The following is a 16,812-nucleotide window of genomic DNA, read 5'->3' on the forward strand; positions in this document are numbered from 1 at the left end:
TGCTTAAATTTATTAAATGATGGATAGGATCAATTAGTGACTCAAGATTTTCTTTGATTAATTTAGTTGGAATGAGATCGTACCCCGGAGCACTCCTACCTTTAAGACCATGTATCACTTTCATTAGTTCATCTTTTGTGACCTCTTTAAACTCAAATACTGCATCAACTCCATACTCAGAATCATTAATTTCTGGTTCTCCAACAGGGTTCAACGATTGGGATAGGGAAGATCCAACGGACGTGAAATATTGATTAAAACTGTTGCAGATATATTTGATATTTTGGGTTTGGTTGGGGTCTCCATTTTTAAAAAATGAATTGAATGGGAATGATTGATGGCATTTTGATTTACCAGCAATCTCTTTCACTACGGTCCAAAACTTTTGAGGGTTATATGAAACCTCATCAATTTTATCCTTATAATAATTATGTGTGGCTCGTTTAATGGTTGAGTGTAATAAGTTTCTGAATCGGATGAATTCGTTTCTAAAGCAATGCAGTAGGGCTGTCTATTAAGTTTCTTCTTAAGTCTATCGCGGTAACGTATTGAATTTATTAAGCCTCTGGTAATCCATGGTTTGATTTTTGTATTTTTTGAAGTTATTTTTATTTTAGATGTCTTCTCAAGTATAATATTATGAATAGTATCTATAAATAGATTAGTTGATAGGTTGATATTATTTTCTTCGATTACACGGTCCCAACCCTGTACAGACAAGGAATTCTGAACACCATTCCAATCAATTTTAAAATAGTATTCATCTTTTTCAGGAAGTTTGTCTATTTTATGAGTTGATAAATTAAGACATATGGCATAATGATCGGTGATCGCGGTTTGTACTACAGTTGTTGAAACTTGGAAAGTGTGCGGTAATCTGACAAAGTAGTGATCGATGCAGGTGTTGCTGACCGGTCTAGTCACCTTATCTACACATGAAATAAAGCCTGCCTCGTTCATTACATCCAAGTACTTTTCTTCCAGAGTATGTGGATTAGCAGTAAAGAGGTAGCAGTTTATATCACCACTGAAGATTTTTATACATTTAGCGTCATTTCTCTGTTGGTTAGAGTAAGATTCAATGGATTCAATCAAAATGTCAAGACTTGAGTTGGGGCTACGATAGATTGCAAGCTGTTCAAAAGGAACACCGACCCAATCAAAAGTGAGGGAGAGACATGTAGCAATATTCCCTAATTGAATCTCGCGACATGAAGCAGTTATCTCATTGTCTATGTAAACAACAACTCCATCGCTTTGATTAATATTGTTATATGACCTGAATAAATTGTAGCCAGGAATCTCCATCAAATCGCTCTCATCTTTCAGCCAAGCCTCCGTTAAAATAATGCATGTGAAATGACAACCCAGGCTTTGTAATACTACAATAAATTCATCAATATTTTTTTTGTAGCTCCTAATATTTTGCTGGATTACAGTAGAGTTATGTTGATTTACAACATCGCGACTCCCAAGCTCCCCGCTCTCCAAAAATGTACTACAAAAATTCTTAATATCTGAACACTCTGCACAATTAATTGGTGAGATATCTAATAAGTCTACAGCATTCCTTATCATGAGAAGAAAGGAGAAAATGAAATAAAAAACAACGGCAAGCCGTCCGACCAGTAATGAGATGGAAATATAACAAATTAAAGAATAATGCAATTCAGTATCTGAAGGAAATTCTAATAAATGAGAGTGCCTGTAAAAATTATGAATACATAAGAAAATAGAAATGTTCAAGAGAAAAGAGGAAATTGATAAGAAAAGAATTTCACTTTTCACTGGTTAAGCTATAGACGATAACCATGACTAGTATGGAATTATCAAATTCCACCGATAAGGATTTGGTCACCTTTTAAAGGCCCCTCTCTCAGTGAAATATTTCTTCGGACAGATTAGGATACTAGTGAGATATCTTATCAAGTTGTTTTTGTACTGAAACTAACTGTAAAGAATCATATTCGACTATCACACAACACAGTTGCATGAGAAAATAATCTATCTGTAATGAAATTAATAGGCTGGAATAGAGTATATAGCAACAATCGCTTGACGTGACAATCTGCATGATTAATATCAATTAATGTTATGGCACACTTATTATCATATTGTCTCATCTTTGAAAATTTCCTTATAATATTATTTACATTATGTGAGTTCGCATATAAAATAAAATAAATTTAAAATAGTAATTGGAAATAAATCAAGAAAAACGATGCACTTGTGTTAGTTCGAAATAAAAAAGATAAGTTCACAGAAAAAAGTTAATGGAGTAACCAGGCAATAGCAAGTCCACTGCATCAAATGATTTGAATTATCTTTGAAAGTTTTAAACAAAATAAATATAGTACTCAATGTTTCTGCAAATAAAGAGTTGAGAGAATATAATATAGTCCAAATATTTTCTTACTCTCGATCATACTAACAAAAAATCACATTTCTCAAGACACTGTTATGCGGTTACTTGACTGGCGGGCGGATTATTTAGCTGTGCTGCCTTGGCTGCTGGTTGGCGGCGTTTGCATCGACGTTGCATCGCGTTGGCCACGGCTGGCAATGCTCTCCACATGTGCGAGGTCTCGCACGCGAAACGGACGCTGATCCGCTGACACCTTCACCATGATTTTGCAATCTGATGTCCATACAGCCGATAACTTATTGTTTTCCATCAGGTTTCTGGCCGCGTTGAAAATCATTCTCGTTTCAGGAGTAAGATGCTCGTTGATGAAAATTGGGTTGTCAGGAAATGTTGCTCTATGGTCCTTTGCAGTGAGTTTTCCTTTATCCCTCCTTGCTGCCAACCACACTTCTTTTGTTATTCGGGATGTGAAGTTTACGACAATGGTCGGAGGTCTATTATCTGTTTTCTTACCACCTAGCCTATGCGCAGCTGATATATCAGAGTGGTGAAAATTCAATTGTAGAACGCGAGCTATGTCCTCTAAAATCAGCGAGCTATGTCCTGATTCAAATCAGGTGATCACAATGATCCCTTAAATTACCGCCCAATAAGTCTTCTAGGTGTTTTTTTCTAAAATCATGGAAAGAGTAATAAAGAGTCGCCTTATAAATTACCTGAATCTCCATAAAATTCTTCACGATAATCAATATGGTTTCCAAGAAGGGAAATGTACAGAGGATGCAATTTTATAATTAATTAATATAATTATTTATAAAAATTTCAATACTAGAAAGAAACCTTGGCTGTATTTATTGATCTGATTAAAGCTTTCGACCCCATACCGCATAAAAGATTGCTTGCGAAATCACAGTATCTGGGCATAAGAGGTATTCCTCTGAAATTGTTCACTGATTACCTGAATGATCGTACTCAACACCTAACCCTGGATAATAGAACAAGTACTGTCATGTTATCTAATTATGGTTTGCCACAAGGCACAGTACTATCTCCAATTCTATTTCTTCTGTACATAAATGATATGCTGAAAATGGATATTGAAAATAGTGATATTATTTCCTATGCGGATGACACCACTTTAATATTTACTGCTGATACGTGGGGAGACATGAAAAGCATCAGTGAAAAAGGCCTCAAGAAACTAAAATCATACTTACATGACCATACCCTGACCCTTAATTCGAAAAAAGTATTACATTCTCTCCAAATAAGACAGGTCTCCTAAATAATTTGAATGAGCTGAGAATTCACTCATGCGGGGGCAGTTCTGTCTGTGATTGTCCAATAATAAAATCGGTTACAAACACTAGATTTCTGGGGGTCCTTCTGGATTGTCATTTAAGATGGGATGTACAAATTATGAGCTATGCCGTAGGTCAAGATGCCTCATTCACAAATTCTATAATATTGGTATGCTAAAAAATAAGGGAATCGCTCGTCTGGTATACTTTGCCTATGGACAATCAGTATTGCAATATGGACAAGTGCCAGAAACCTTCATTTCAATAAATTATTCGTTGTTCAAAAGTTTTTAATTAGGGCTATTTCATCCAAACCTAGACGTTACCCCAGTAACGATCTTTTTATTGATTTAAATGTTTTAACGTTGAGACAGTTGTACACCAAAAGCCTTCTTCACTTTATACTGAAAAATAAGAATAATTTCAACCTGCGTGAGCCCATATACCACTTAAGATGTTCTAGCATAATCTACGATAATGATCGGACCGTGCTTGATGTATGTCGTCGACAATATTCATCTATGTATCGAATAAATTGATGAACAGTCTTCCTCGAGACTTCCTGAATATTGGAAAAGGGAAAAATTTGGTTAAATATGTACTTGAATATAAGCTTAGTGAACTCCTGTTTCAATAGTCCTACTTTTGAATCAAAAGATCTTGAGTTACTTGCTCACGATTTAAAACAGTTTGAACCTATTTGATTGCTTCAGTAACTTAACATCAATTGTTTTGTTTGTTCTGTTGGTTTAGTTTCATAGTACTCCTTTTCTTTTCTCTTTTTTTCAGTTAACTTGTTCATAGTATCATAGTAGTACCGTAGTGTAAATAAATATAATTACAGTCATCGATGGTAATTGCAAAACCATTAGGTTCCTTAAGCACAACTATTAAATAGTTATGTGAGCTTTGTTGTTCAACTAGTCTAATGCTTGTTTTATTCATAATATTGCTTCTTCTTTATATACTCTCTTTCACCTAATCTCTGGAAAGTTTCCACTTTTATTTTCTTAGGTACCTACGTTAGTTATAATTATCAACTCGTTTGTAATTTTCTTTGTGTCTTTGTTTGATCTTTTTGAACCTTCCTGCGCACAGGTATCATTTTCCCTCAAATATTACCCGTAATTATTTATAATAAACATAGTAATTATTCTAGCAGCAATGTTACTTTCTTTTTAATAAACTTTGAATATATAGCTACATTTAGCATCAACTTGTAATATGCATGCTAATGCAATAAGTAAGTTCCCTTATTGTTTTTCGTTTTCTTTGTTTGTGATGTTTTTTGGAAAATAAAGTTCAAAAGATCAAAGTTCAAAGTTATTTATTAGAAGTCCAGAACCAAATTCTTCATGCAAAATTTCCTTGTGCTATATACAGAGTGGCCCAAAAACCTCGTATTTTTTGTTCATTTTCCAGTTTTCAGCTATTTCTGCAAAATCCAGTGATCGGACAGAAAAATTTACTCTCGCCTTTTTTCAAGATTATAAAATTATGAATGAAATGAGATCATTCGGAACTCTCTATCCCCAATAAGTACTGAGTTATGATTTTTCAAAAATGAGTGGAATTTAGGAAAAAACCAATTTTGATGATATTTAGTATTTGATCAACAATATATCCCGATTGTTACATTCTAGATTTGAAATTCAAAATCCCCCTGGGCGTAATTTTGTGCTCTACAACCTGAGACTAGATAGAGCGCTCTATCTCATACAGATTCCCAGGTACACCTGACAACAATGCCCCATGTATTTTGAAAAACACCAAATTTTAACCTTCAACTATTATCACCATCTATATTGTCCTCACAGTGATATTTTGCACAATGATATAAGTTGGAATGATATAAATGGAAATATTATTGTTGACTGTGCTTAAGCCCATATTTCCACACACAAAAAAAGGTCAATCTCTATATTCAAAGCTGCATATCTTGTAAAATGCTTCAGTCTAATACATCTTCGAGTCTAATACATCATAGAAACTCACGATTGATTCCAAATTGTATATAATATTATCCTCTACAAGCTCAGTTGCCTAAAATTCATCTTGAATAACGTTTTCCTATTATAGAACTGCCAAAACCGTGAATATGAGGAAAATATCTTAAATATAAAATCGCAAATACGAACATATTTTTTCATGAATCATTTACAGTAAATGAAAGAGAAGATTCTATTGTACTTTTCATGATCGAGTAATAATTTTCATAATAACTGGTTACCGAGATATATAGCTTTGAATATAGAAATATTATTTATTATTATTTATTATAATAATAGATTTATTATCTGGAAGAAAGGTGTGAATGAGTTTTGGCGGAAAAGGAACAAAGGAATCAAGGTTTTTAAGCACATGCAAGGAAATTGCAAATTAAAAAAATCGAGCCAAGCACGGTGGTCCCAACTCACTCGATTCTCACGTAACGGAGTTCTCTGCATTATTATTAAGGCTGTGAAAAGGCTAAAAATAAACTTTCTACTATTGATATTTTTCGAAGTTTTTCGATTTGTATACTATTAAGCTATCAAAATGAAGAAGTTTTCTTAGGAAAACATTTTTTCCGATCATTACTTTCTGAGATATGAGCGCCTAAAGTTTAAATTTTTGGGACAGAACATTTTAAGTTCGGTAAGAGATAAATCCATGAGATTTAGAGGATAGATATAGTAAAACGAAACTTTTCTGAAGATATCAATTTTTGAGAAAGATATAATTTACTAAAAATTAACAAAGAAAACTTTTAGTTGGGTTATTTTCGGTAATTTTGGTAAATTGAATAACTTTCTCAAAAATTGATATTTTCAGAAAAGTTTTGTTCCACTAGATCAACAATAATACCATGAAGAATCTATCCTCTAAATCTCATGGATTTATCTCTTACCGAACTTGAAATGTTCTGTCCCAAAGATTTAAACTTTAGGCGCTCATATATCAACAACTAATGATCGGAAAAAAGTTTTCCTGAGAAAACTTTTTTATTTTGATAGCTTGATAGTATACAAATCGAAAAACTTTGAAAAATATCACCAGTAGAAAGTTTATTTTTATCCTTTGCACAGCCTTAATATCGGGGCACCGGGGAGCTTCGCTCGTTATTTTTATTATTGATAAACATAACACAATTCTCTAAAATGATCGTGTTTATATTTCTCAGCTAGCTATGAATTTCGAGGATGCGATACTTTGATTTTTCACATACTCACTCGCTCACTCACTTTTTTTCTATCCACAGCTGTTTCAGCCAAGGATGAATTATCCTTTCAATGTCGTTCAGCGAGTTTTCCCAAAGACGAGACCTAGTGCAATCAAATTTTTATATCATAAACCTACTATGTTCCAAATTTCGTGAAAATTGTTAGAGCTGTTTCCGAGATCCATTGAACAAAAATAACCACTTATAAATATGAATATTAAAATATAAAAATATAATAATATAAAAATAAAAAATAAAGAAATATAGCAATATAAAAATAAAAAATATAAAAGTATAAAAATACAGAAATTGCTCACTTAATATAATAGGATTATATAATGTGACCAACGCTGTCACTGCCTCACAAAGGCATATTTTTCCACAATTCAAAATACCATTTCTGTTCATATACAGAGTGGGTGAAAAGTCCGAGAACGGCTTAATTTATCTCATAGACACAGGTAATTTGACTGTGGGTGTAATTGGGGATCCTACTCAAATTTGAAATATCACTTTAAAAATCTTTTCTGCCATCTTGGATCCACCATTTTGAATGCAACCTTATTTTTTTAAATAGGAAGGTGGTCATGCGATACATGATTTTGAAACGGAATTTCAAGAAAAAGTGAATGCCAAAAACCACATATCGATTTAGTTTTGAAAATATTCAAATTATTAATCAAAGCAGAAAGGAGAGAAGAAAGTATGAGAACGGCTTAGTATCTCATAAAAAATGTGATTCCAAGGTGGGTGTGACTGGGAATCCTTCTCAAATTGAACATACTACTTTACTATGACTTTGAAAATCTGGTCTGCCATCTTGGATCACCATTTTGAAGATATACACATTATTAATCAATACCACTCTTATGTGATTTCATTTCAGTTTTCCATGGTATTGATTAAAAATGTGAATATTTTCTTAATGGTTTGAGATATTGATGTGCGGTTTTGGTCATTCATTTTGTCTTGAAATTATGTATTGAAATCAAGTATCGCATGACAGCCTTCCTATTTAAAAAAATGAAGTTGCATTCAATATGGTGGACCAGATTTTTAAAGTAATAAAAAAGTAGTATTTTAGATTTGAGTAGGATCCCCAATTACATTTACCATCTAATTACCTTTGTGAATGAGATATTGAGCCGTTCTCGGACTTTTCACCCATTCTGTATGCATCTCTCTTACATAAAAGTTGGGTCAGTTTTTTATATTACATTCAATCAACAGATTACCAAATCAACAAACATTTTGATAAACAGATTTAAATTAATTTCTAAGCATTTTGGATGAGTATCAGAGAATCGATATTTAAAAATAGTGATAGTTTTCCATCGATATTTATAGGATTTCAATACCTATATCTGAAGCAAAAAATATCAGTAACCAATATCAGTAGAGTCAAGGAAGGGTTAAAGAGGAAAAAAATAGAAAAAAAGTTTTTAACTCACAGTTCTGTTTCGGGAAGTGAGGAGGTAAACATATCAAAAACTCACTGTCTATGAGAAAATATCTCATGATTGATAATTAACTATTATTATTGCTATTGTAGTCCTATTTTCTCATTCCTTATATATTTCTAGACATACATAGTACAATATAATGGAAGTATGACATTGCATGATAATTTTCGTGGCTGATCCAGCCACATTCGTGCACAAACGTTTGAGCCGAAAATTGAAGTGTTTTGACGGGTTGGGGGATAGCATTTCCCCAACCCCCCTTGTCCACTCTACTATACCTTACTCCTGTGATAACCCATTTCCTTGCTTGAAAAGTGTGCACAAACGTTACATGTACGTGCACAATCGTGCACAAACGATGTGTAATGTTCAAATCGCAATTACACTAAGTGGGGGGGGGGGGGCTATCGTTTCCCCAGCCTCCCTAATCGAATTTTCAAATAATTTGTTCAGTTTGCGTGCTCAAACGCAGAGTGGTCGTGCACATTTGTGCACAAACGATGCACAGACGATGAGTAATGCTCAAATCGCCATTTGGCTAGGTGGGGGGGAGGGCAGCGAAATGAACGTCTAGAATACAGTAGTAATAATTATAATTGATAGGCCTTGCTTATTGAGGGAGCCAGTTAGTACCTTGAGCCAGGGCAGGTGACTGGACGTGTCATCTGTGTCGTTGCTATCACTGGGACTTTCTGGAGGCTGATCATCGCTCAGAATTCCTGGAGATTCTTCTCCGCTCACTTCTCCAGGACCACCCTGTTCTGAGTTATCACTCCGATCCGATATAGAACTCACTTTCCTTTTCGACTGGATCGAATCGACCCGCTTAACTGGAGAAAGCAGAACATTTTTCATTCACTATTCCTATGTCCAAAAGCTGATTTTCATTATCAATATCAGTGCATTATTATCAGTGTATTTTCATGATCAATAATGGAAATTTATGAGTGATTAGAATAATAACAATAGCTGGAAATATCATGACATTAAAATTAAGAATTGTCGAATACAAGTTGATTGAGTTATGTTTCATACGGTACCTCATAAAGGATTAGGTATATTAAGTTTCACATTATGAAAATCAACAGAATCATCATACAAAAACGATTTGTAAGATGGATGCATAGAATTAAAAGAAGATCAAGTTATTTGAAGGAAATTTTCATGCAAGCATACATGGCCTACTCAACTTTTCAGTGCAACGCTTTTCTTATTATAGCTTCAAGAACATCTGTACGTCAATTCATGCAATTTGAAGAGGCAGGTAGTTTGTTTCTCACTCCATGTTAGGAAATAATGCAGGGATTGTTTTTGAATTAAAGATTGCTTCACCAGTCGATGAATGCTGCTTCTAAGTGAATAACTTATAAGTCGTGAGGTAAAAGCGACAAAAAGCGAACAACTCTCTGGATTCTTGATAACTACTTACTTATTAAAGCTTCTTGTTCAACATGCATGTTTTTATATGCTTATAGAAACATTTGAGTTGTGCTTCTACTCCATTTTGAATCATGAACAAAAAATATTGTTCACTCAGCCTGATCAATTCATTTTGTTCCGTTGTTTATTAGATTGAATCTAGATCGATGTTGCAATATTGTCAAATTGCTTGGTAACCATTGAAAAAAGTTTGCGTTTATTTAATATGTTTCATGATGAATTGTGAAGACTCAATAACACATAAAGTTTCCTCAATAGTAACTTACCAATCATTAAATAAAATAGATGTAGGCTAGGTTTTTAATGAGCATCATTGTATTATAATGTCTAGCCTATAAACGACCGTTGTCGTAATGATTCTTCAATACTTGGTATAATATATCATTAATTATAATTACTTAGTATTATACCCAACACATGTTACAAACTTGTATTCAATCATTAGGCCTAATAATAATTCTCCTGAAAGTGACGAATTATCATGTTTGTCATTATTTAACAAGTTTTGATCCATATTATACAATATCAGTTTTATGTTTTTTTAAGTTATCCAGTATGATATGTCAAGAAATTTTCAAGTTGACGTAGTTGCTACAGTACATGAATAAGTAATATGATGTAAACATACTTAGTGCCGTTTGCACAGTTTCAGTTTCAACTAAAATTCATTTTAAACTTGATTAAATCCATAACAAGTCTCGTTTGTTATAATGTGGTTCATAATGAGTTTGAGCCACCAGCTGAATTCAGTTCAAGCTTTGACTGTTCAAACGGCCTTAAATGTAGTACATGCATAAGTATGTTGCCAAGGAATAAATAAAGTTTTTCTATGCATTATAACTCAGATGATACACTTGAAAAATGAGTATTGTGTATGATGTCATCAGGCTATGAATGAAAGAGGGGATGATAAGTATGGAACTGAGATAAGAAATGACTTATGACTGGTTAACAAGCTCAAGTTTATACAACTATCGATCCAATAAAACTATACAGTAGTAAATTAATCGATTGGACAATTTTCTCACCCCTGCAGGACAATGTTAGTTTTGGACAGATTGTGGCAATGTGCGCATGCGCAATGTACTTACAGTCTGCGGCGGCCTCAGCAGTGCCGTCAAGCGCCTTCTGACCGTCTTTGGTGCCTCGGCGCAATTTCAAGCTGCGTCTTTTGAACGAACCTGTTGCATTAGCTGCGGTGGTGCCACGTCGCAGCAGGAACGGTCTGCCGCCTCCCTGTGCCGCCCCCTGGGCTGCTGCCCCAACGGCCACCGGCCTGCCTCCTCCGCGGCCTCCCTTCTTGCCACTCCCGTCTTCGCCGCCGGTTATCGCCGTCACTGCGCCTCCCTGGCCTTCTTCGCCCTAAACATAATAACAAACTGATGACAACAATATTCAAATTAACAGGCAAATTGAAGATGAGCATCCTTTTAATTCATCGTCAGCAAAATTCGAATTCAAATAGAATTGTAAGCATTCTTATTCAAGTATCATAATTAACACTATACATTTATTATTAGCAGCCTCTATGTGTATTATAATTTTATATATGTATTTTGCAATAGAATCATCTGGATACAAATCATTGGTATTCAGAGATTATTATTATGTGTGTTTGTCTCTATTTCACTGGGGAAGAAGATGGCATTGGCTATTAATCAGAATGACAACTCTATTTCTATTGTGTAATATTTAAAAAGCTTCTATCTATTGATGTTGTGGAAAGCACGATTGATTTTTGCATTATATTTTTGCATTCAACACACATGCTGACAATCCCCAACTTTTTCAATTTCTCAGCCAGATCCTTGGGTACCATCTCTGTTGCTGACATCAATAATGGCACAATTGTAACGTTTTCCTACCTTCACAGCTGCTTCATCTCATCTGTCAAACGAGGGTATTTGACAACTTCTCTCCAATTGAGAGAAATGTTTCTGATTGTGTGTATTGGAAACTCTATGTGGCAGGTGGTCTGTTTTTGCTTATGAGTATGATGTTCGGTCTATTTTGTTGGCTATTGTTTGTGAGAACTGACCGATCCCAGTACAGTTTGTGAGTAGCATTATCCAAAACTGCACTAGAAGTATATTGATAATATGGCACTGAGCTTGGCAACAGGTTGTGCAGGCATAGTAAGCTCTGATGTATGATCTTTGCCACCTTGTTGTGAGGGCGAAGATAGTCTGACAACCAAAGCCTGACATGCACTTTTCAAATGCTGACAATATATAATATTACTATTATTATTTATAATATAAGGTTAATCTATATTACCATTATAGAGAATACTTTCATTAAGTAATTATAATTTATACAAAGCATTGGTGTCACGGATGGAAACATGGGTGCTTACTGCTGGAGATATGCAAAGACTGAGAGTTTTTGAAAGAAAGGTGGTGAGAAGAATCGTGGGCCCTCTTTTTGAGAATGGTCTCTGGAGAGGAAGAAAAAATTTTGAGATAGGGGAGTTCTTAAACAATGAAGACATTGTGCGGTCGATAAAAGCAGAATAAGGTGGATGGGGCATATGTTGAGAATGGGAGATGGAAGAGTGGTGAAATGCATATAGAAGGAGAAAAAATATAACAGAAGAAGAAAAGGTCGACCGAGAAAAAGGTGGACGGATGATGTGGAATGCGATCTGTAACTGGAGGAGGCAGGCCGAGGATCGAGACAGATGGAGAGGCTATGTGAGGGAGGCCAAGGGTTGTAAAGACCTGTAGAGCTGAGGAGTAAATAAGTAATTATAATTTAAGAAAATTACTTGAGTGCCAGGTTTGATCTCCAATAGCAGGTTTTATTTGAATTCTGAAGAGCTCAACGTTAAATGGGTCAAGAATGAGTGAAAATTCTGGCTAAGACTGGCCACTAACGATAGGGCAAGTCCGAACAGAATATCTTTGAACGTAAAGACATTTAGGCAAAAGGCTTCAAACGGAGACAGCTGTTTGACAGCTGTCTCCAAACAAAGAATAAACAATCAATACCCACAGAAAAATGGAAAATTATAATGATACAAAAATAATTTAACATTAAATAGAGCAGCAAAGAAAAAAAATACAAAAACCTACCCTGGTTTAGGTTTGATTTCTAATAGCAGGTTTTATTTGAATTCTGAAGAGCTCAACGTTAAATGGGTCAAGAATGAGTGAAAATTCTGGCTAAGACTGGCCACTAACGATAGGGCAAGTCCGAACAGAATATCTTTGAACGAAAAGACATTTAGGCAAAAGGCTTCAAACGGAGACAGCTGTTTGAGAGCTGTCTCCAAACAAAGAATAAACAATCAATAAACCACAGAAAAATGGAAAATTATAATGATACAAAAATAATTTAACATTAAATAGAGCAGCAAAGAAAAAATCAAATACAAAAACCTACCCTCAAAAAATTTGTTGGAAGGCTTTTGCCGATGACACAACTTGTCTGTCAGACATGTTCGAAAGACTTGACCTGTCGTTAGTGGCCAGTCCAATCTATCCCGAGGTTTTTCAGATTTGATTGCTAGTGATGAAGTATTGTGTGAGGCGGCGACAAAAATATGGGTGCTAAGGTAATTTGATGAAACATTATTCAATTGAATGATGAATAAATATGTTGGACTTACTTGCATTGTGACCGTAGTATTGCTGCTCCCTTCAGATTCATTATCCGGCTCATGAAGTACGAAACTGATCTTCCTCTCGGACGGCAAACCTACAATTGAAGCACACTATAAATTAAATGGGCAATTTTTATTGATAGTTATTATCGATAGCTACAAGTAGTGCTATCAACTATTAAAACATTTTACAACTTCATATCCTGTAACATTTGGTATTGCATAGTGAAAAGAAGATATTAATTCGATTTTGAATGAAAATTAAAATTAAGATTTGTATATTATTATTGTTGAGCCTCTTAACTTGAGAAAATTTTTCCTTATTTCCAACTGAAATTTCCAATCACAAAAATATTTATTTTAAAGTAGGTATTTTTAATTGCTACTCAATTTATATCTTACTTAATCAAACACTGGACATTAACATTAGACTATTATGAGAATAATGTTTTTGTGAAAAAATTAAAAAGGTACCTATACAAAAAGTTTTTTATTTTATAATTTATTATATACCAGTATTTGGAAAGTGGTAATATGCTTAATCTTAAAATAAAGAAAAACTTTTTGTTTTTGTCAGTATAATACTGTTTAGTATCTAACTTGTTTTACTGTGATTGTCAAATTCTTGGTAGAGTTTGGGGAGTTGCTCTTATTAAAATCACAGTTAAATCATCAAATACACAATCACAACAATACTAATATTGTAAATCACCCTTCTAAAATGTTTTGTTCAGATCTTCAGAAACATTGGTAACTAATGCCACAATACAGTTCAAACTTTTTGATATTTGACCTCAGAATGATGTTCAGTTATCTTCAAAACTGCATGACTTATTATTCCTTATTAAGATTGACTTGAAATTTACAGGAAATCTCTATCATATCTAAATAATAAATAAAAAAATACATAATAAGAGAAAGTTATAAAAAATCCAATGCATTTACTAGAAATCACAAAACTCTATGTTTGAAAGAAATCTATATTTATAATAATTGGAAACCACAGTGGAAGAAGTGCTGTAGATGCAATCATACAATTTTAAAATACATTAGAAAAATTCCTAATTTTTTGCCGAACTATTTAGCAGAAAAATAATCGAGTTTTTGAGACTGTGCAATGTTTAAGCTGAGATAGAGCATTTTTATTCGAAGCAAATTATCCAGCAATTGCAACATTCTGTAGCTAAATTGAGAATTGATTTTTATCCAAAGCAATGTGCACTACTCGATTTTCAAAAATTAGGTCGTTTCAAGAAAAAACTTTATATGCAGTATTTGTGAATACTATCTATGAGAACAAACAACAAACTATATTACTTTATTTATTTTTATATTCTTATTTTACACCCTATCACATATTCAGTAAACTATTTAGCATCTCTCATAATACTTATTGTCGGCATGAACGCTTCAATAAGTGATGTAAGGAATGTAATGGAAAATCAATATTTAAATTCATTAAGTTCTAGTTTTTTAATCAGCATTTACTTACAAATTCATATGAATTACGTTCAAACGTTCGATAAAATTGTATTTAAGTATAGTCCAAATGGATGCAGTATTAGGCTATTGTGTTGAATGAAAAATTGTTGAAAAATGTTACTGATCATTAATCAAACTCTCTGAGCTAATGTCAAAAACGAGTCTAATAATTTAATCTATCTGTAGTTAGTTAGTATCCGTATCTATAGTAGCTGCAGTATTTACTATCTGTATCCATCTGTAGTCAGTTGTTATGTCATAAAAAATGTAATTCTAATGATTTCCTATGAATTTATAATTCTACATGCCTAATTATGTTGTATCATTTTTTTTCGAAATGTCGAAAGCTGAAAGAAAAATAGGAAATAAGAGTATATAGATCTCCTCAAGAGATAAACAAGTAGAATCCAAAGAATATGAAAAGAGATGTCAGTGTCAAAGAGTAAAATTGAGCACAAAAATAACCGATTAAAAAAGAGAGACCCTTTTACTTTTGAAATTCAGAAATTAGGAGGTAACACTATCAATGTATAATTATGAAAAATGTTGAAGTTTGGTCACCGATATTTAACAGTTTTTTTTTTTTTTTTAATTTTTATACAGCACTTCTAACAAGCCTCAAGTAGATAAGCTTTCTCGAAGTTGATTGAATGTAAGAAAAACCAGATAGCTAAGAGTCTGAAGATTCGTGCTGAAATCTCATTTACATGCAGTTGAATTTGGAAAAAAATGTCATGATAAACCTATCAAAGCAATCTCATTCCCATAGTTAAGCATTTGTACAAGATCTCGCAAGCAGAAATTATTGCTATTATTCAAACTTTATATTAGATTGGCTATATATAGAAAGATATTTTTCATAATATTTTGAATGCTGTTCCGGGTTGGGCAACTTCATTTGTGTTTTTTTCAATCTTCTAAAGACGAATTTATAGTACAAAAGATCACCGATGAATATTGTCTAAATAATACAACTGTACTGTTATCTTGCGAAATTTTTAAAAGTAAATTTAAAAAAATATATATAATGGATGTTGTAAAATGTTGCACATCATGATCCATGCACAAACAGAGATTCAGACTGTGGAACTTAACAGAAAAAACGTCAAACAGCTAATCATCATTTATGAATGATAAACTCTCCTTCGACCAGCTATGGAACTGGGATGGAGAAATTCTTCAAATTTCGACTCTAAAACTTCTGGTAATTATTGAAAAACGTGAGTTGAACATGGAAGATAAACCAATCTTAAATATAGCAAATAGCACTGGTCCTAGCCATTGTCAATCTAAGCTTACAATATATTTCTTGTTAATAGGACTGGATCTAGTACCAGGGATTATTTACAACACAAATATATAATAAGGAAAATCATGCAAGTGTAGAACAAGAGTAGTGACCACCAATTTAATTTGTAAATTAAATCAAAGGTAGTAATTGTGTCTCGAATTAATCCACTAAAATAAGTCTGAAAACAGATGTCTGGTGATGAGGTGCGTTACACACAAGTGTGCTGGAAATACTGAATACAGACTCAATTGGGACCTCATATTATAAAAGATCTACAGGGGATTTTGGTTGATGGAGTTCTAAAGGGGTGACCCAACATAGAAGGCAATTTTTGCTCATAATCATGTTATCATAACATCACGCTACTGGTATTCTGGCAATGCATACAAAACTCAATTCGATGATTTTTCTACGCATGCTCAGGTGTAATAACGTTATGATATTTTGACCATATGCAGAAACTTCCTCGACTCAATAATTATTTACTCTCTAACGGTGGGGCAGGGCATTGTTTGCATTGACAACTTGGATTACATATAAATTAATGTGACATGAGGGATCAACACATAACAATCAACAATGTAACACACTAAAATGACACACATTACAATAATGTTTGCACTGTTTTTTAACCAATAACAGTTCGATCATGAGTTATAATCAA

The 16,812-nt window shown here is 33.5% G+C and overlaps 1 protein-coding gene across 29 annotated transcripts in view; it reads right to left on the minus strand.

Annotated features, from left to right (window-relative positions):
• LOC111059297 (protein unc-80 homolog) overlaps positions 1-16,812 on the minus strand; it is a 177,154-nt gene that overhangs the window by 79,083 nt on the left and 81,259 nt on the right. For 25 of the 29 annotated variants that reach the window (XM_039432683.1, XM_039432677.1, XM_039432690.1 and 22 more), the window contains 3 exons: positions 13,382-13,470; positions 10,863-11,133; positions 8,965-9,161 (listed from right to left, as the gene is read on the minus strand). In XM_039432683.1, coding sequence (XP_039288617.1) covers positions 8,965-9,161; positions 10,863-11,133; positions 13,382-13,470 — 557 coding nt within the window. The remainder of the gene's footprint in view (positions 1-8,964; positions 9,162-10,862; positions 11,134-13,381; positions 13,471-16,812) is intronic. The other 4 variants (XM_039432695.1, XM_039432696.1, XM_039432692.1 and 1 more) reach the window with 1 other exon arrangement.

This window comes from Nilaparvata lugens, chromosome 7 (genome assembly GCF_014356525.2).
Source record: "Nilaparvata lugens isolate BPH chromosome 7, ASM1435652v1, whole genome shotgun sequence".
Taxonomy (NCBI): Eukaryota; Metazoa; Arthropoda; class Insecta; order Hemiptera; family Delphacidae; genus Nilaparvata; species Nilaparvata lugens.